The 21,988-nt window shown below is 38.8% G+C and overlaps 1 protein-coding gene across 1 annotated transcript in view; it reads left to right on the forward strand.

The window, feature by feature from the left end:
* Positions 1–21,988, forward strand: part of ntm (neurotrimin) — a 108,430-nt gene that overhangs the window by 62,301 nt on the left and 24,141 nt on the right. Inside the window, exon 2 of the mRNA XM_054625832.1 lies at positions 11,705–11,937. Coding sequence (XP_054481807.1) covers positions 11,705–11,937 — 233 coding nt within the window. The remainder of the gene's footprint in view (positions 1–11,704; positions 11,938–21,988) is intronic.

Consider the following 21,988-nt stretch of genomic DNA (forward strand, 5'->3'; position numbering starts at 1 on the left):
AAGTCCTTTACGTACTGCGGGGCATTTTTTTGGTGCGATAAATTCACATGTCATTACATTTTTCAAACTGTTTTTTTGTCATGAAAACTTTCACGGAGCGGTCTTGTGAGCTTTCGCACCGCAAATAAAGGCAACAACCAATCACAATGGGAGGAACAGACTTATTCTATGCGTACACTTATATTGAAAACAACTTGGAGGCTCCAAACCGAGAACCAAACTATATTACTCCTTTCAACCTGGACAAAAACAGCACGAACCAGTTCCTCTCTTTCTGTTGTTACCTTTCACAATAAAAGCCCTATAGAAATCTAATTCACACAGATCCTTTCACTAAAGGAAAGTCATAGACTGTCAGATTCTGCTCAGGGTCAATAGGCTTCTGGTAGAAGGTCCTCTGCCTAAGCCAATCAATTGGAACCTTTTATTAAAAAGTGTTGCAATTGTCGAAAAATTTGCATCACTGCCGTAATGAATAATTTGAATGCGAAATAATCCCAGCCGAGAACTTTGCGTCTTGGTGTTAATTATTCTTCACGCTGACGGTTTTGTAAAGGTCTTAAGATCCTAAAATGGTTTCTCAGAACAAAACCACACCTGCAAGGAATTTAACATTTTATCAGAAAAGAAAAATGACCTGGCTTGGTGTATTTTTCATGGCCTTGCACCAGTTTGAATTGTGTGTTTAACGAACCAAGCAGCATAGATGAGCAATCCAAGAATGATTGTTTGTGAAAATGCCAATGATTAATACTGAAGGAGAAATAACGTGTCGTATATAAGGTGCTGAAGGAAGCTCAGCTCCTAAATTGTTAAAACCAAATCCATGTCAGTAAAAGGGGGATGATTTGAAAATATGTGGTATTACACAGAAATTCAATACACATTTTGTCTTACTTTGTTCATATATGTTGGTCATTTTGCATCGTGAGAAGAGTGGGCGAAGTTAGCCTCTACCTCTCTGCCACTGCTATAATCTTTTGTGACATTGATTTATTCTTTTGAAGTTTTTAGCACTGTGGTGCACTTTAGTTAGTTCTTTTCTAAATTTATCTAAATAATCTCACAGACTGAGATCAAGAAGACAAAGGAAAGGTTACCCTGATTGTCATTTGTCATTCCCTCCATCTGTGTTGTTTTTTTGGAAGGCGGTTCAGATGCCCTCAGTCTGAAACAAAGTTGTCCTCATTTGTTCCTGGAGCCAACACTCAGCTAAAAAGACGGGCGATAAGCCAGGGAGAGTTAAAGCAATCTTTTTAATGTATCTCACACTGCATGTCCTTCTCACAGTGCCATGATACAATTCACTTTAGCTCCGTTGCTTCATACTGTACAGTATGTAGGACGTTATCTTATTACAAGAATTCAAGGATCATTTATTGTCATTAGGCAGCACAGGGATGCACAAACAAATGCAGCTCTTTCCCATTTGTCACACTAGAAATACAAAACCAAGGCATTATTACTATTAATTAAATATAGAATTTAAAATGTTGATTAGCTGGCCATACTGGGCAGTATGGAGGCACCTCTCTCAGTAAATAATAACCAGCCAAGCCAAGTATAAATAGTATTTTATATTTAAAAATATTTGAAAAAGATTCTGAATACATTTTGAATGGGCCTATGCAGCTGATAAAATGAATAATAGTATTGTTATCTATAATTTACAGGTGCTTTGCAGCCATAGCTATAGGCTTGTGTTCACATTGTATAGCCAGAGTGCATTGTATAATACTGATAGGACTAATTACCAGACAGCACAGCCCAGTGTTATATTTAATTATTTTCTACAATTTATAATTAAATGCTAACATTCACTTATCTAAAGATTCTATAGAAAATATTCCACTCAATACATTTTATATGTCATTTTGCTCTGTAGGTCTTTTCAATCTTAGACTGACAGATGGAGCGTACTGGTTTCAAGGAGGATGATTGTAGTGGGAGGACTGGTTAATGGTGGCGGTAATGGTTTACATGACTCACAGGCCTGACCAACTCAGTGTGCTTTACTGAGTAAGTCTCTCTCAGTGTACATGTATTCAGTAGGAGAAAGTGAGCATGTGCATGTGTTGATATGAATAGAGCAGATTTGGGGAGGACTCATTCATCCTTTTCAAAAGCCCGGTCGCTTCCTGTGAGCAGGCCTGCCTATACCGCCAAAAAAAAAGCCTGCAGGCGATCATTTGACAGTCGTTTGTGTGATTTGATGTGTTAACTGTGCAAAAGAGACTTTTGCTCCCTGACTGTAGCCTTTAGGCACTGTTTCCTCCAAGGAAAAATAAGCACCTCCTCATAATGGCACCCAGCCTAGAGGGTAAGGCCACATTAGCAGGTAGCCTTGTGAACGTACGGTATTCAGGAATCACCAGTCATTCCAGCTGAATACTAAGGAGTCAAACTGGTTCTACTAATGACGTGTCCATTCACAGTCTCACACCCTGTGATGCATGTCACGGCTCTGTCACGGCTCTGTCACAGCGTGAAGAGCACGTCCCGGTGAAAATACCACCGTGGTGCTTCAAGATGCAGCCAGCAGATTAATTCCTCCCACATGTTACACGGAGACAAGCATGTTGACACAGAAGTGTTTCTCTAATGAATGCATGGATTGGGTTAATTAATGGCCCCATCAGCGTAACTGGTGAGGCTTAATATATCATTGTGATTATGGGGAGACATTAGGCAGCTCAAGTGGCTCTTTTTCCATCAGGTCGTGACAGCGCTTGTTTATTTGCTTTGTTCAACACAGAGACGGGAAACATGAAAACGTATTGTAGCACAGAAGGCATGCACTTATTAATCTCTGTTGTAAACGTTCTTCTGCCGTCTATGTGGCGATATTTGCCTTTAGATGATCATGACAGGAGTGGATTTTGAGTCAGAAATAACTGTTTCCTATGAAGTATGGAATAAAACAAAAAAGAATTCTTGCAAATGCTGGATGTTTCTTTATGTGATTTGATGTCAGTTGTTTCAAAAATGTTGTATATGCTGTATAATGAACAGAACATTTAGTCATTATCTTCAGAGATGCGTGGCGGTGAGATTTAATTTTACTTCTATTTTTATTGAACTCCTCCTTTTAAAGACAGACATGAGACACTGCATTAAACATAATAAAGGAGGTTTGTTTTAAAGGTAATGTTGTTGATGTTATTTAGGATTTATAGTGCACTGGTTGGTAACCTTTCTCAATTTATGAAGCTTGACTCAAGGCTTCTATGGCTGCATAAATCACTTGTACTCGTCACAGCAGAACATCAGTTATGTCGATAGGGATGGATTCATAAACATTGTTCAACCCACATGCTCATTAGTGATATGCAATGTTTTAATTCATGTGTATTCTAGTGGGTCTAGAATAATCATGAATTACGTCTGGAATATTCCAAGCATTTTACTGAAGACCACTTAATACATCACCTTCTCATTTAATTCATTGTAGCATACAGTTCAAAGTCGCACCTTCCACATTTATTTAGCAATTGCAGTGGTGTAACACCATCAATTATTGCAATTTTTCTTTCTTTTTTTCAGTTTCTGCTTTTCTAACTAAATGGCTGCCATAGAAAAACCCTGAAACGTTGTGTAAAATCTGGCAAAACAGCAGCATGGCAACATTTAACACACCGTATACTCCTTATTTATTGTGATTGCACCTCAGAAACAAGGTGTCTGATGGTTACTCTTGCATTAAATGGAGTTAAATCCTTTCCGGCTGCTGCCACAATCATTCACAGACTATCCTGTCCCATTATCAAATCTGTATTCTATCTTTGCATTACATCATGGGAAATGTTCATTCATAAACAAAAACATATATCATCCCTTCACATTTCATTTTCCAAAACTCTGAAACTTCAAGACTTCACATCCAAAAGCCCCTGACCAACATTTGAATGGTTTTATTTTTAATCTATCTATCTATCTATCTATCTATCTATCTATCTATCTATCTATCTATCTATCTATCTATCTATCTATCTATCTATCTATCTATCTATCTATCTATCTATCTATCTATCTATCTATCTATCTATTCATCCATTCATATCACATTTTGTTGGTGTCAGTTAAAGCACTAAATCATGCACACTATATGCATCCAAAGCCTTACTTATGATAACGGATTGCGAGATTGGAGAAAGTGACTGCACAGTCAGACATAGTATTGTGTATGTATTGTTTTTCAAATGATGCATGTTTGTTTCATTGGTGCACACTTGGGGTTACTGCTTCATATACATGTAAATCCCACTCACTAGTTTGACAACTTGTTTCCATGATAGTGTGCTATATGCGTCATCCCATGATGCCATGTAGTCAGTGGGTGTTAAAAGGATTGAGTGTCGCTTCCAGCAACTTTTAGGTTCAGAGAGGTGACGTAGAAATGAAGTGTCAAGACAGAGGCACATGACTGGCGGCTGTGGCGTAGTGGAGAGCAAGGTAGTTCTCCAATCAGAGGGTCGGTGGTTCGATACCCGGCTTCGGCAGTCGATGTGTCCTTGGGCAAGACACTTAACCCCAAGTTGCTCCTGAAGGCTTGCCATCGGTGTGGACTGGATGTTGCATGAATGTTAGTTAGAGTCTGATGGTGGCACCTTGCATGGTAGCCTGTCATCAGTGTGTGAATGGGTGAATGATATGTAATATACTACTGATTGTAAGTCGCTTTGGATAAAAGCGTCTGCTAAATGACTGTAATGTAATGTAATGACTAGTTGTTGACAACGAGCTCTTTGAATCTTGGTTTAGACAGCAGAACAAGCCATCCAAGAAAGGCGGGCTGAAAAGTCCCCTATTTGTCTAAGGGACATTTTCTCAGCTCCTAAAAAAACACATAACAACTTATTAAAAGTAGTATTTGTTTTCGTTTATAAATAATTGGATCAATTAGACCCTAAATAGATGCAAATTGCCATTATGTTTTATCTTCTGAAATTCTCAAAACACATATTGCCATCACCCTCTTTGTATTTTGTCAACCAAGCACACAGCCTATTAAGATATGCATTACATGGGAAACATTTCTTTTGGTGTAGTTTTTCAAAGAGCACACTTCAGTTCAAGTGCATGTGAGTCATTAGAGGGGGCTGTTGATGTATTCAGTGACTGTGTGTGTTGAAAGAGATGAGGGTTGTGCTCCTGGAAGCGAAGCTACCGATGACACAGCATTAAACATTAACCCAATTGATCCACAGTGTAAACAAAGTCTACTCGCGACATCTAATTGTGGAGCAACAAGTGTCATGTATTTTTAATGATCCACTCATTACTGCCAGGAGGCACACGGGGAGGAGAGCCGGGGAGCTGTTTGCTCACGGTTACAGTTTCACCTCCCAATCTCACATCTCCTTTTCCTTTCTTCCTCTCATGCTTTTGAGAGGATTGACAATTTTATTTTGGATTAAATTGTGTTTGCCATCTGTGCACAAGCGATAACGGAAGAAAATATGCTATGTAAAATATTTATCCATTCGTTTTTTATTTACTGCTCTCCAGGGGGATTTAGCTGCTGAGGCATATAGTTTTTATAACAATAAGAACCTACGTCAAACCAGATATTCTTTTTAGTAAGGTCTTAAAATATGAATTTAAGAGAATCATTCCAATTAGACTTCCAGGTGATGTGACACCAATCGATTTAAAGGACCAGTGTGTATGATTAGGATGGTTTATTTGAAGAAGTAGAATATAATATTAATAACTATGATTTCATAAGTGCACAATCACAATCACGAATAATCACGTAGAATTTAGTTTTTTTTAAGCGTAGAATGAGCTCTTCGTATCTAGAAATTGGGTCCTCTGCACTGAGTCCACAGTGTTGCACCGCCATGTTTCTACAGTAGCCCTGAATGGACAAACCAAACACTGCCTCTAGAGAGAGCTTTGTGTTTTTATGTTACTTGAAGGAGGCTGTTATTCTCCAACACAAGTTACATTCAGTTGGTCTGCAATCTGCGATCTCACTGCTCACTGCCACTACTTCCTACACACAGGGCCGTAAATATAGAAGGTGCAGTTTGCATTGGGGCCCATAGAGAGAACGGATCAACCAATCAAATGACAGGGAGTCAGTTGGCTGCTACGTAAATACATCTGTGTTAAGAGAACTCACATGAATTTAAATTTTAAATTTTTATTTTATATTCAAAGTCAGTAGCCATCTATAACAAAACTATATTTCATTGATGATTGCATAGAATATAAAAAAACTCTAGATAAACTTATAAAATAACTAGTGAATAATTTCTTAGTTTCTTTCGTATTTTTGTTTAATGATAAAAAACTATAGATAAACTACTAAAAAAGCGATTCAATTATTTTATTTTTGGGTGGGGGGATTTTTTGTCAAATACAGATATACATTGATGATTGCTGGGTAATATGTATGTTGATGTTGTTGATTGTTAAGTCTCTATTAGATCATGTGATTAGAAAATAGCATACACTTTAGCTAGTTTAGTGCAAAATCTTTCACGACTGACTGAGGCTGAGCACATGGTGGTGTGTATGTGTGTGTGTGTGTGTGTGTGTGTGTGTGTGTGTGCGTGTGCTTCATTCTAGCATCCACTAGGGCCGTCTGAAACTACCTTACGCCACTGCTTAACAGTCTATAGTGTAAGTATAGTGATGATTAAATCTGCATTATGTTGTTAATGAGAATTTATGACTGTGTAGCCTTGGAAACTTTGCTATTGTAGTGTGCAATGCAAAAGTCAACACAAGTGGCACTGGAGCTGCTTTTACTGTCTAAGCCAGTGGTTCTTAACCTTATTGGAGGTACTGAACCCTGCGAGCTTCATCAGTGCATTCACCGAACCCTTCGTAATTGGAAAAATAAAATATGATTTCTTCAAAACATAGGTATATATTTTATTAGTGCACAAAATGAACCATGCATCAGTTGCACACAAAATCACTGTGTGCAAAGAACAAAACCAACAAAACATGAATTTCACACAAAAACATAACTCAATGAATGATTTGCGATCAGGTACGCAACTTCGTACGATGCTGTGAGGATCGGTTTGTCGACAAACAAAACATGAATTTCACACAAAAACATAACTCAGTGAATATTTACTGCAAATCAATGTGACTTTTGCTGTTGCCTTTCAGATACAAGTTCAGAAATGCGCGGCTTCACCTTGGCAAGTGCCACTCTCATATCATTTTCGCAGCAAAGTCTGTTCCTTTTCTTAGTTTTCATGTCCACCATCCTCGAAAAGGATTGCTCACAAAGATACGTTGTAACAAACGGTGTGAGTATCTCAAGGGCTTTCTTGGCAATACGAGAGTATGGTACGATTTGGTGACACCAAAACGTTGAGAGCGTTGTTGTTCCGAAGAGTTGCTGTTGAAGCTGGCTCTGCTGAAGTTCAATGATTTCGTCGAGGCATTCATCGTTTACATCCGCTGTCATCTGCTGAACGCAGCATAAGTTTTAGCTTTCTCCGTGCTTTTTGGGCTACCCAAGCCACCGTACCGTTAGCTGTTTCAATAAATTTTTAATATTATGGTTTTTACATCCTGCAATGAAAAACTTATGAAAACGTTCCCGAATCTAAAGAACCAATCACAAGCCTGCGCGTTCTCTCCCCTCTGTGTACGAGCCTGAGCCGGCCTGACACCGAACGGGCGCTCGGTGTGAACGCACCTTAAGGAATAGACGGTCATTCATTTTTAAAGCGGCGGCTCACTTGACCGCAGTGTGTGTCTGCCGAACCCCTGAGAGTGACTCTGGGGTTCGATCGAACCCAGGTTAAGAACCACTGGTCTAAGCCTTCCTCATCTGATGACTATCGAAAGAACAGCAACCGCAATCTCATATCTTCTGACGTATTCTTTCATGGAGCTCAAAGTGGCAGCACTCTCACTCACATAACATGACTCATGCAGTGTAAACACTGTGCCAGGAAACCTTCAAAGGTGTCACTGACCCTCTTAAATTAAACACAAACCACTGAAGACTGTTTCCATAGGAGACAGTGAACATAGCCTCGACCTTGAAGACGGATAAGTAAGCAGGAGGATTACTGAATTCTTTAAAAGCCACGTGATCAATTTTTCTGGAACATATAGTTCACTAATTTAGTCCTAGTTTTTGTTGCACTTCCGTCTGTGTCAGCAGTCCAACTTTCTCAGTGGTTAATAATGATGCATGGTTACAATAGGACACATTTCACCACCTCATGTCTTTCCCCTGTTCAGAAATTATTTTCAAAAATAGGATTTTGTTTTAAAAAGGAATAACAACTTTTTTTGTACTGTTGCCATGGTAAAACTCAGTACTAGACAACAATAAATCCAAAACCAACACGAGGGAAATGGAGATTAGGCTGAAAAAGGTAGCAATAAAATAAATTGTACTCATCTAAGATATAATATTGAATATCAATAAAATGTGAGTATCAAAAGGCCCATGTACAAGTCACAGAAGATTTAGTAAGTCCACGTGCCCAAATCTTTTCCGTCTCAACTGTTGTGTATTTTAAAACATGTAAACAAAGCTGACATCGGCCATCGCCGTCGCTGTGCTCCTTTAAGTCCCTTCATAAAGCATACTTTATCAGAGAGCCTTTCCTCATTTTACTTAAGTTTTAATTCCCTTGTCTTCTATTTCTTTTGAAAAGTTTATTTATTTTTTCTACTCTTGCCTTTTTCTTCACTATATTGGTTTCTCTACACTAAGTTTTCTCCAAACATGACATTGATTTTGTCTGTTTTTATTTTGCTGTAATTGTGAAGCTCTTTGTAACTTGAGTTATAAAAACTCTCTATAAATAAAGTTTATTATTATCATTACAGAAAGTCTTGCAACTTACAGTACAGTAGGTTCTCTCTTAAAGCAGCTGTGAGAGACCAATTTTTAAAGTGTTTCCTTACCAAAAATAAGGGTTAATGATTATTTATCTTTAATCTCACAAATTTGCCGCCCCAAACTTGACATCCATTCCCAAAATGTACAAGATGAAGACAATCAGTATTTAGCTTTTTGCTGGACATAGGGAAAGCTTGAGTTCTTGAGGACATTGAGGCTGACAGTAGAGATGCCATATACCAAAGAGGTCGTGTGCTGGACCTACTCCAAGAAAGTTTTAAGCTCAGTTTTTACACTTGAGTGAGCATCCATGTACATTACAGCACATGTCCTTGTAAGTCTGCAGGCCACCTTAGAAAGTGACACCAGGAGAGGGAAACAGTGTTCTGCTTCCCTCTCTGGTTCGAGTATGTGCTCTGTTGAACCTGTAACCACAACCATGTCACTGCAGCAAGGTAAGAAGTAAAACCACAGGAGGTGAGCAAAAACAATATGTTTAGGGGATGTTAAATCACTCTTTAAATTATCATATTCTGATTCTATCAGGCAAACCAGAGGTAAGTTCATTGTAAAGGAATGTTACCAGGAAAGCAGAGTTGAGCTCCCACTGTTGTATGACTTATTTATAAAGGTCAACATTTAACGGTGGGAAATACATTTGTAGTTCAGAGAAATTAATTTGCTGTAGCCATTAGAAATGAAAACCCTACTTTGAATCCACTCTGTCATAGTAAATCGATCCCTTGCCAACTCACATTCACTGTGATCCATTATTTTTGAAAACCTTATTGATTACACACACACACACACACACACACACACACACACACACACACACACACACACACACACACAGTTTTTTCTTCTTTCCCTACCATAGCACCACAAATGCCCCAAGGATGCCGTTGACCCTACTGCTGCCACTGAAGTGGAAGTGACTGATGCCGTAACAAAAGCTGTGACAGCGTTAATGGAGCTGAGAGTCTCTCAGTTGCAAAGTGTTCTGCTCTTGTAACATTGCTGCCATTTTAAACTGTTCATTTTCAAATGCCCTGCCATCCTGTACGTCGGAAAATTAGGCTACCGAAAACGAAATGAGCCCAGATGATGAACAGGCATTTGGCAGCCAAAAAGCACAGGTTGTACAAAGTATAATTTTCTTCTTCCTTTGGCACACTCCCTTGTAAGTGAGACTTTCTTGTTTTTCCTGCTGCTTTGGTGCTGCTTTTTCAGCAGGATCCATGGATTTGTCATGGAAATGCAGCAGATGTGTTGCTCTGTGGAAACAGTCAAAGATCAGTGACCCAGCTCCTGTATCAAAGCAGCATTTTGCGACTGCTGAAACCAATCTGTTGTGATTGCAATGGTGCTCGGCGAAGCAGTCTTCCGCTCATTGTCTCAATCACTTCTGAATGTCACAAACCAAGTGTGTGGGCCGATTAACAACAGAAACCTGGAGACTGCTCCAGAGCTGTGTTTGCATATGAACATTGGGTTGTTACCAAGGTTGTTGAAAAATTGTCAATATTCCAAAGCAAGCTGTTAAGATGATTGCTAATAGCTCACATGCTATTAATATTTCCATTTTGATGTTGTATATTATCTTACATTAAAATCCCCTCAATTTTATAACTCAATCTAGGAACTGCAACTATGCTGACAATATGGTATAATTACTGGTATTATTACTTCGAAAAATGCACACAATGAGGATTTGGTAGCAAAGTCAAGACAAAAGGGATTTATTTGGAAGGGATTTAAAAAAAAAAACATTATGGGGAATGTATTTTCAATTATAACCAACTAACTGATATCTTCCTATTGCAGTGTTTTGTGCAGGTATCCTAAGTCAGAGTTAAGGCCTTTACAGACTGAAGACGTGAAATTTGAAACACTCACCTGCTAATTGATGTCTAGTGCTTTTATTGTGACATCTGGTCCACTCTGCCTTTGTCAAGGTTAAAAGAAATAATACAGTTTGCTAGCTCTGTTTTGTTGTTTAATACTTGAACTGTTCCACAACCTGATTTGCTGATGCTTTTATTCGCGGTGCAAAAGCTCAGAAAAATCAACCATGCAAAAACGTTTTGTGAGTTTTGCAATATTCACGTTCTGTGTGAATATTGACGTGTGATTTAATTGCAGAAAAAAGAAGAAAAAAAAACGGCCATGGTGTGTAAAGGCCTTAAGCCTGAACAGACTCATGACTTATGCTCTATTGACTACTCAATTAATAATAAATACAATACCAATGGTTGTGTATTGCATTCTGATATGCAGATGAGCTACCTACAGGGCTGAGGTTGGGCTCCACCACCTGACACACTCTGAAGTGGGTGACCAACATCGATCGTATAATAATAACAAGACCCACCAGAGGCTTCACTTTCTTGTGGAAGCTTGAAAAGTTTGGTGTGACTGGGGGAGTCGAGAGTTTCAGGTGTAGAACATCTCACCGTAAGAATAGCACACATCCTGAAGCTGTTTGATACCTGAACTCTGACGCACAGGCGCTTGTGGTTGTTGAGCCAGCATCTGGCTTCTTAAGAAAGCACTTAATGACTTTATCATATTGTGTATGTTTTAATGTATAAATGTGATGCTCTTGTTCTCCGTATTCTATTAATTTCCATCAACTGTGTTAAAATGGCGATCAAGTATTGAATTCAATTGAGTCCTTGAACTGTATGAGAGAGGGATAATTGATGTGACTTTGGGAATTTGAATGTTTACTTGGCTTGATTGAAAGTAAGAATACTGGAGGTACATTTCACATTCCTGTGGATTCAATGAATCCTGCAGTTCATCCTAAAATAACTGCTGTGGTAAAATCACTTTTTAAGTGCTGTTTTTTTTTTTATCTCTTCACAGGTGTGCACAGGGGGACGTGGTCACACACACAGCATGGCTAAACCGCTCGAGTATACTTTATGCCGGGGAAGACAAATGGTCGGTGGATCCCAGAGTGAGTCTGGTGACCCTCAATCAAGAGGAGTTTACCATCAAGATTGAAAACGTGGACATGACAGATGAGGGGCAGTATGTGTGTGCAGTCCAGACAAGCAGTCGACCGAGAACCACCTCAGTGCACGTCCTCGTCCAAGGTAACACTTATACACTACTTCTACTGCTGCAGCTACTGCTATACTACTAAAGAATAATAATATAAAAAATGATTCAGTTTAACTGAACATATTTCTATAACAAAAACATTCTATAAAGATGTATATTTAAATATCTATCAGCAGAGTATCTATATCTTGTAGTTTGAGTTTGGAAGGTTTCTACCAGAACACTGTAACAAAAGCATGACCTACTGTCTTACAGCACATCCAAACCCTCTGATGAACATGTGATTATAGACAATCATCACACACATTATTTATTTTTTTTGTTTGTTTTTCTACACTGTATGACTGACGGTCGTGTTATTCCTGAGCATCAGCACACGAGGGCATAAGTGAACAAACAGCCTGTGAAAAACAGACGTGTGCTCTCTCTCTTTTTTGAATCTCACTTCCTCATTCATTGCTCCACTGGAGCGATTAGGTGCTAAATGCCTTGCACGAGGAGAGGGAGGGGAGTGTGTTCCTCTTCCACTACGCCAGGTGAGGTTAATGGGGAAGAACCAGATGTGAAGATCCTTTTGGCTAAAATGATATGTGGAGTTTGCGATCAGTGTCCTCACGGAGATGCACGGCACACATAGCATCATGGCGCAGTTTAATGAGATTTGTTCTGCTGATGATCCATGTAGCATGACATGATGCCTATAAGATGCTGTCCTCAACTTTTGAAGAGAGAAAGATCATTTTGGCCAAGTTTGGTTTTCTCTGGCTCTCAATTTTCAGACAGAAATATAACAATAAAGACACGGTTCAACTAACACGACCTACATTTTCAAACCACATTGCTGGTAATTGACTTCAGCTGTCTTTTAGCTTCTGGACTCATCAAAAATGCTTTGTATTGACTTAGGGATGTAGAAAGGTAAAAACACACACTTATTATTTAAGTTTTCTTCAAAGTCTGTCTATTCATTTCATTTACTCAGATTTGACACTGTTAAAATCCTGCTCATTGGCAGTTGCATCCTGTCAGCATCCTGTTGTTTGAAGATTGTTTATATGGCAACCTTGAAGATAGACAGCACCTCTAATCTTCAAGCAACACCTTTAATTTGAGAGACAGAGAAAAGACTCTGTTAGCAATGCCGAGTTCTTTTTAATGGACATAATAGTGCCCTACTCAATATCTTTTGAAGCAACTGATAACAAGCTGTTATATTTCATAGCTCCTTACAAACAAAATCAAAGCACCTTGTCTCGTTAATACTGCTGACAGGAAAATGCGTTTCTCACATTATGCTGCACTGTGCATGATTCAGCACATATGTGAAAATAAGAAGACTCATCTGAGTTGTCATCCTGACATAATGCAAAAAAGAATGACAAACTGTGTCTCAAGGAAGCAATCTGTGCCTCTGCGGTAGACACAATTTGAAAATAAATATAAAACTCCTTGTCTGTTTAACATTCATGAGATAGTATATGGGCCAGACCAATAAAATATATGTACATAGATGCTGGGTACATTATTTAGTCAAAGGACCAGAAATTAGTTTACAAACACACACACACACACACACACACACACACACACACACACACACACACACACACACACACACACACACACACACACACACACACACACACACACCATGAAGGTAATCAGGTAAAGAAGGCATTATATTTTCTTCTTACCTACTTTTAATTATCTAATTTCTTGGTTGTGCAGATTTTGGGAGGAATTTATGACATTGGTTCTTTGTCCTCCTTTGCTTAAATTGTTTTTTTTATTCAAATCTTTGCCCTCTGTATAGTTTAGAGTTATGTGGATGTTTGTGTTTTGCTCCATGTATGATAACATTGTAAGATTGTGAATGAATATTGATAAGTTTGCCCTTATTTACCTATATTTCATAATCTTGTTTCAAATCTCTTGATTGTATATTCAAAGAAAATAAGTCTTCTTTACCATCTGAACGGCAAAGTGTGTGGCTAGATCGAATTGGAAGATCAGCAGTTTGTTGTCCAGCTCCTCCAGTCTGCAAGTGTCCTTAGACGGGGTTCAGTGTGGCAAGACACTGAACCCCGAAAATGCTCCCGAGGTTAGGTTCCTGATGGGCAGGTGGCAGCTTGCATGGTAGCCCCTGCCATCAGTGTGTGAATGGGTGAATGATGACATGTAGTGTAAAAGAGCTTTGAGTAGTCGGAAGACTAAGAGGCCCTTTACAAAAGTGTGTGTTTGCTTGAACCAGCTGAACCAGAGGATAGCATCACAGGGCCGTGGGCTGAGGATTTAAAGTAAGCAGTAAGCACTTTTAAGCACTGACATGACCCTCATCCCACATCAGAGCATTATGGTGTTATGTAGTTCTTCTGCAAAGCGGGGGTCTGGAGACTTTGCCTTAGGAGAGCAGCTAGTACTTAGGGCTCAACAAACACGTGGGGTTACCAATTATCTCCCCTTATCATTTGGTTACTGATAATAATTTGACATCCTAACATGTCTGTCATTCTCAATTAGATGGAAATTAGGAGTTGCTGTCATAATGCATAACTCCCTAGTTTATAATGTTGTGAAAACATATCCTTCAAACAAATGTATTTATTCAAGTTTGTCAACAAAAAATTTAATTTGACATTAATTACATTTGAACACATCATGACAGCGTTATAATTTACCTTTGCCCAATACCCTTTCACTGAATGGAGCTTTAATGCATCATAATGTTACTCAATAGAAAACCTTCCTTACAGCTGTAGGCTCTGTTAGCCAAGCAGGACTGCTCTGCCCACCGGCTGCTAACAGCTAACAGCTAATGTTAACTCTCTTCCTACCCATTTCAACACAGATTATTTAAGTCATGCACACACATATGCACATAGATATGCACGTACATATGCAATGTAGCAGGCAGGTCAGGTCACAGAGGCAGTAATGAGCTAGTGTAAGTTGATACTAACAGCAGTACTTTATAGCTGCACTGAGTACTGAACCAAAATTTGTTCTCAGGGATGATCATGGTGGTGGTTTTATTGAAAGAACCATACTGATTTCAGACTTTTACAAAAATCATTATTTATTGTTATTTGCTATTTATTGTAGGCGTTTGTTACGACTGTGGATCAGTGGAAGAGCAGGGTCGTCTTTCAATCAGAGGATAAGCGGGTCAATCCCCGGATTCTCTAGTCCATGTTGATGTGTCCTTGGGCAAGACACTTAACCCCAAATTGCTCCCTGAGCTTTGCCTACAGTGTGTGAATGTTGTGTGAACGTTAGTTAGTCCTGATGAGCAGGTGACACCTTGCATGGTAGCCCCTGTCATCAGTGTATGAATGGGTGTGAATGGGTGAATGATGACATGTAGTGTTAAAGTGCTTTTCTGTGGTTAGAAGACTAGAAAAGCGCTATACAAATACAGTCCATTTACCATTTACCAATTTTAACATGTACATTCCTGCAGGCTTTGTGTGTCTTGCCGTAGACCATAAGATAAGATAAGATAAGATAAGATAATCCTTTATTAGTCCCGCATGGGGAAATTTGCAGACTTACAACAGCGCAGAGTAAAGTGCACACAAGAGACATAGCAGAAGAAGACAAGCTAAAAATAAAAATAAAAAATAAGATAAAAAATAAATAAAATAAAAAATGAAAAATAAAAATAAAATAAAACAAGTATTATAAATAATGGTGGAATATTCCTCAAAGAAATCAGCAAGCACGGACAAAACCAGTTTGATGTGACATTAACCTTTCCCCCATTATTTGTTTTAAAAAAAAACAGTAGAAAAAACAACAATAACTGAAATACTATATTTACAGACAGAGAAAAAAACAACAACTATTTCAACTACTTTTAACTTTTTTAACCATGTTGACTGGTGCAGACACAGGGGTTACTAGTTCAAACTGAGGTATCTTTAACAGCTAAATCTTCTTCTACATTCTGGATGGTGACTTACGTTATGTTAATGGTGACTTACGTTATGTTAAAGCTAAGTACAGTCTGGTCTTTTTCCTTTCTTCTGCAAACTTACTGAGAGAGTCCTGAAATATAAAGTCATAGGCATACTGAAGCCTCAGCTGAATACGAATGGAAATCTATGGAAATCAGCTTGTGTTCGGACATTGTTTGTGTGACATTAACCATTCGGCTGGCGTTCTATCCAATATAACACCACCTTTTTAATATTCTTTGTAGGGTAATTTCACGTGCATCTGAGAAATGGAGAATTAGGTCATGTAAATGCCACTGTGCTGTCATTTATCACATGCCAGTTAATTCAAAATTCACAAGAACAAAACAGTGAAAGTTATTTGGATATTTTTTCTGTAATGCAAGCCAATATGCAGTATGATTTTAATTGTGTTTAACTAACTATATGTATATGTATGTATGCATGTTTGTGTTGCCGTATAAAGCCATGAGCTCACTGGGCTGTCAGCGCTTTATGCTAACGCTTTATGCTAACGCTTTATGCTAACGCTTTATGCTGCTGTAGCAGAATGTAAATTACACAGCACCTCTAATAACATGATCAATGAGACCAGCTACATAGGCACAGTGGTGTTAAGTTCTTTGAAGGAGATAAGCACTTGTTTGTGGTTCTAAAGAGACCTCATTATATAGAACTGGCTCTCCTCCCTCTCCTTTGGAATATTTGATCAGGAGAGAACGGACGTGTCTGATTCAGATGGATTCATCGATTAATTACAACACGTACGATGTCAGTAGAGAGTTCACCAACAGAAGTTTAGAGAACATTCAGATGGGGTGTTTAAATTCTGATCATAGATTAGTCCTAGACCCGAGATTTTGTTCAAAGGAACAATGAACATTTCTCAAATTTGGGCCTCATTATCTCCAAAACCAAACTAGCAGGAAGGAGTTTTACGTCACTTCTGTAACATTATGACTTCTCAATGTTACGGAAGTGAAGGAGATAATTCAATGGAGCCGTTTCAGTCAGCTCAGGAGCAGTGTTTCTGAGGGGGAGAGTAACTCCTTTTAGGCGTGGACTTTTTACACTCTACGGACCTTTTACAAGTACAAAAATACATATAACACACTAAAGAAGAGGAAAAAAGTGGAAAAGCATAATACTTTTTTTGGTGGACCAACAACCAGCAGGCAGCACTCTAGCAGTTTGGTATGTTCTTCAATTTAAAAGTGTCTTTGCCTGTCTGTGTGGTATTTTGCACACAGTGAACAGCTGCTTTATACTGTATTTAAGGCTTCTCCTTTAGTTCATTTTGTCCAATGTGTTTACCTCTATTAAATTCCCTACTGCTACAAAATAAACCCACACACCTCAGACTATAATTTAGACTGCTAACTCAGAGACACCCAAGGTCTGTGTTTTAGCATTTTTGTGCTATATTTTGAAATGACATCAAAATAAATGCACCACAGCACATGCATTTGGGTATTGGGTACGTTACTCACCAGAACTATGCGAAGAGGGTCAAGGCTTTACTTCTCATAATATATAATAGGCTTTAGGTGCCAGAGACGGCACAGTACTTGTTTGGTTGAGTGCTCAGAGAACCATCATGACATAAGTTAAGGCTTCCTGCAGCTCCAAAACTTCAATATAGTCTTAGCTCACCGTTGCCTTGGTGACAGCTAAGCATGAGAAAAGCGGGTTCATTGAGGCAGCCAAGGAATACTCATACAGTAAAGGTCAGGATATAATGTGTGGGGTTACTGTATGTGTTGTTGCTGCTGCTGCCGCTCTCTACCAAACAACACAGGGAATGAAAGTATTTGCCACCTGACTGAAGCCCATCTTCCACTTCTCCTGTCTTGTAGCAGCTGGTGTAGAAAGAAAACCCTCCAGGAATAGTCTATTACAAGTTTCCTATTTTCAGTGTTTTTTGGAAGCCCACACAGAAGTTTGTCTGTCAAAACACTCACTGTATTGTGAAGTAAGGTCTTCAAATAGATCTTGGCAAAAAAAAGTTATTGTGGCAGAGCCTGAGGATGATGATGTCAGTCTGTTGGTTTAGTTACGAGCAGATATATCAACAAACAAAACAGGTTTCCATGTGGCTCAGTCGGTCTACTGCTCTGGTCCTGACTGAAAAGTCTAATACAATGTTCCTATGCAGTTTGGTACAGATAACCAATGGGTCCAGAGAAGCAAAGACCGGTGACTTTAGCATTCCCCTGATGTTTCCATATAACGCCAACAGCTGGTCAAAGTTTTGACTTATCCTGTGAAATATATCAACATCTCTATCAATAGATTGACATTAATGGTTAAAAGGTTAAAGGAAAAAGCCCAATGACTTTGGTGATCCCCTGACATTTCCTCTCGTGCCCCCATGAGGTTCACATTTTAGTGTTTTTGTCAAATTTATTGAAAAATTTCTGGTACAGAATATAAATCCTCCACACCAGAACCTCTCCGACTAGACGGTCAGAGAAACCAAGGTGATATAAATGAAGAGTGAGAAGGTCTGAGTAGGGCGGGCATGAGGGAGGATAGATGGGTGAAATAAACACAGGACTTTCATATAGCAGACACATGTTTGTATCCAATGTGTAACCAAGTCAACCTTGACTTATTTAACCTCACTTCTAAGTAACTTCCGTACTTTACACACCAGTGTAACAGCGGCCACGTAACACAATTATGCATTGTACTTAACAAATGTTCTTATTTTAGCCCAAACCAAAATCTTCTCCTCGGCCTAACCAAGTTGTTTTGTTGCCTTTACATACCTGCGTAGTTCTGTTGCATAAGTAAACCTTATATATTAAGTACAACTACATTGGAAGATTATTTTGGAAACTGACTGTATGCATGTAACGAGCGGTGTACGTTCTGGGCTACTGCAGAAACATAATGACCGGCTCTGTGAAGAGGATCCACTCTGTTTGTAGACGTAATTCACTCTTATAAGTTGACAGAAACACAATGATTCTTATTTTCTGGTGATTAAACACTAAAGAAAACTCTTGCTAATAAATCCCTCTAAATGTTAGATACTGTCTCTTTAAACTATCGCATGCTATGTACAATATTTTTGTGAGTTTTTCTTAACAGGCTTTTCTGACCTTGTGAAATATTCACGTTTCTTAAATCATGTGTACTTATCTTACACACTCTAGAAACAGATATTAAAGCATATTACAGTCACCCAACTCCACATGGTGACCGTGTCTCAGTGGTAGAGCAGGGATGTCCTTCAATCAGAGGTTCGGTGTTTCAATCCCCGGTTCCGCTAGTCCATGTCGATGTGTCCTTGGGCAAGACACCTAACCCCAAGTTGCTCCTGTAGGCTGTTCCAGTGGTGTATAAACGGGTATGAATGTTGGATAGTCCTGATTTGCAAATGGCACCTTGCATGGTAGCCCCATCATCAGTGTATGAATGGGTGTGAATGGGTGAATAATAATAAATAATAATGTAGTGTTTAAGCACTTTGAGTGGTCGGAAGACTAGAATAGCGCTATACAAGTACAGTCTGTTTACCATTTACCATTACCACATTTCACACACACTGATTATTGTTCACTTTTACTGAAATTCCAATATCATTGCAGCTTTTAATGTAAACTCTCTTGACGGCTATATTCGAAATGAAATGTGAAATGACTGTCATCATGGTAAGACTTTGTTGAGGGTGACACAACAGAGTAAATAGTTTTCCTGTGTCCCTTGAGAGAATTCAGCATTGGATGCACTGTGGAATAATGAGGGAGATGTTTGTCCAGTGCGTTAATATATACTCTTTTCATCCCAGCTACTGGATCCTCATTAATCCAGAAATTGACAGCAGAGTCCATGTTGTTCTGTTTGTATAAACTCTGATCCATGCGGTCAGCAGGCTTCATTCCTACTGTTAATATGTGAGGCCCAATCAATCAATCCCCTGGAACATTTTAGCTGACTCCTCTATATGTGATGTCAAAGGTCAGGGTCAACTGCAGAGCAGCAGCTCCAGTCTCGATAGAGATTTAGTTCTGAGTTCAGCTCAGCAGGGTTGGGTTACGCAGGGATTTGAACTCTGGTTATCCAGCTGAAAGATGAGTGACCACAACACAAGTGATCAGACACTGATCCTTCTGTGTACCTTATCACTCCGATCAAAGATGTCAGTGAGTAGCTCTTTATCTGGCTGTTTTGTCTCACAGTGTTATGAAAATGTGTCCCTGTGACCCATGAATATTAGAGAACACCCGAGAGAGATCTAGTGCTTTACTGTCTCATGTAGAGCAACAGACTGGCTGTGTCACTGAAATATGTTTACTTTGGCTGGGTGAATCACTACCTGAAGGAGAGCTTTCTGTCTGCTTTCTCTTTCTCAGTTTGGTAGATTTTGTGGAAATTGTATCCTCTGCAAACAGCACATTGATGCAGCGGTTAGCACTGTCTCCTACAGTCTATAGACATGCACTTTAGGTTAATTGGCGACTCTAAATTGCCTGTAGGTGGGAACATGAGCGAGAATGGTCAGACGTGTCAAGGATGTCAGCTGGGATCAAATTTAGAAGTGGAAAGTACTCAGAGGAAAAACAACCCATGGGCACGAAGTGCATGCTGGGAAAATAGTTATTGTAGTTGGGTCAGCTGATGTGGCCCACTCACCAACATTGGCTACAGCAGCAGTGGCTTTAACACATCACTCATAGAGGCTACTGAGGTACTTTAATACCACAGAGCCTGATAGCCTTAATATGCATCACAATTCATATTTCTTCACTCAGTCAAATCTGAACACATGGTACACATATTTTTAGATTCGGTGTGACGCACACATCATTATTTTCTATCAAAAATAAACTTGCCTGAGAATCATCATGTTTTTTAATCTTAAGGGGGCAATTTTGCCTGAAGGGTGCCACAGGGTCAGATTTTAAAGACCCCCGCCACAAAACCAGATATGAAATGTTGGCTTTCATATGCTATAATTTGTGGTCTTTGTTGAATAATATAAAATAAAATTGACATTCAACTATTGACTGACAGGTGAAAAACAAAACAGCATCAAAGAAACGACTTCTAATCACTGCAAAAATGTGTTTATCAGAGAAACTTTACAGCAATTCTACAAGTATTACTGCTCAGCATGTTTGTTTTTCTTCACTCAGAATAATTGCATCACTGCATTATTATTTCAAATAACCACCATGGATAAAACATGGTTACATACACACATTACATTACATTACATTACATTACAGTCATTTAGCAGACGCTTTTATCCAAAGCGACTTACAGGAAATGTATTCAACATAGGTATTCAAGAGAACTACTAGTCACCAGAAGTGCATCTCCTTTCTTAAAAAAAGTATACAAACATTCTCGGCAACAAAACATACCTTCTATATGGACACAGACATTCTTTTGGCTGTTAAAAAATCCTGTCAAAGAAAATGTATTCGGGGATTCAGTTCAAAAGTTCAGTTAGTTTTTTCAAACAAACATGTTTTAATTCTGTTGATTGAGGCAGCCCCGCTGTCGCTAATGAACCAGTCTGGTGTTATGATGTTGGGAACACTTGGTTTTCGATAGCCTCGTTTGACTTAATACCATCACACTGTCTGAGCAAACAAGGATAACACTTCTTTCAGAGTGTTATTATTATTATTATTATTATTATTATTAGCAACATCACCCCAAAAATGTTCAAGAACTTCATAACTTGACAGCTTAATTTGAATACATCTGAAACTCAACCTTTTGTTTTGATTCCACAAACAGTGGTTCAGCCTTGGCCTCTTGCTCCACAGCTAAACAGAAGCAACGCTGACACACTTGCTGTATGCTTTTGTCATTCATGAAGGGTAAATGGGGATTAAGCTGACATCCAATAAATTATTCATAGAGATTTTGTCTTACAAACAAGTCTGATGTGACTGAAACAAGTTAAAGCACTAGTGACGCTCTATTCAAGGGATTGTAGTTGATGATCCTAAAATGTCAAAACAGAGATGTGTCCTTGTTGCTTTGAAATGGAAGTGACAAAAAGAGGGCTTGGACTGATCTGTCAGGAATTTAAAAAAATAAATGGATGAAATAACATTTATTCAGGAAAACCTAGTAACTGTGAAGCATCCTGAAGAAATCATCA

The sequence above is a fragment of the Anoplopoma fimbria genome, chromosome 24 (assembly GCF_027596085.1).
Source record: "Anoplopoma fimbria isolate UVic2021 breed Golden Eagle Sablefish chromosome 24, Afim_UVic_2022, whole genome shotgun sequence".
NCBI classification, from domain to species: Eukaryota; Metazoa; Chordata; class Actinopteri; order Perciformes; family Anoplopomatidae; genus Anoplopoma; species Anoplopoma fimbria.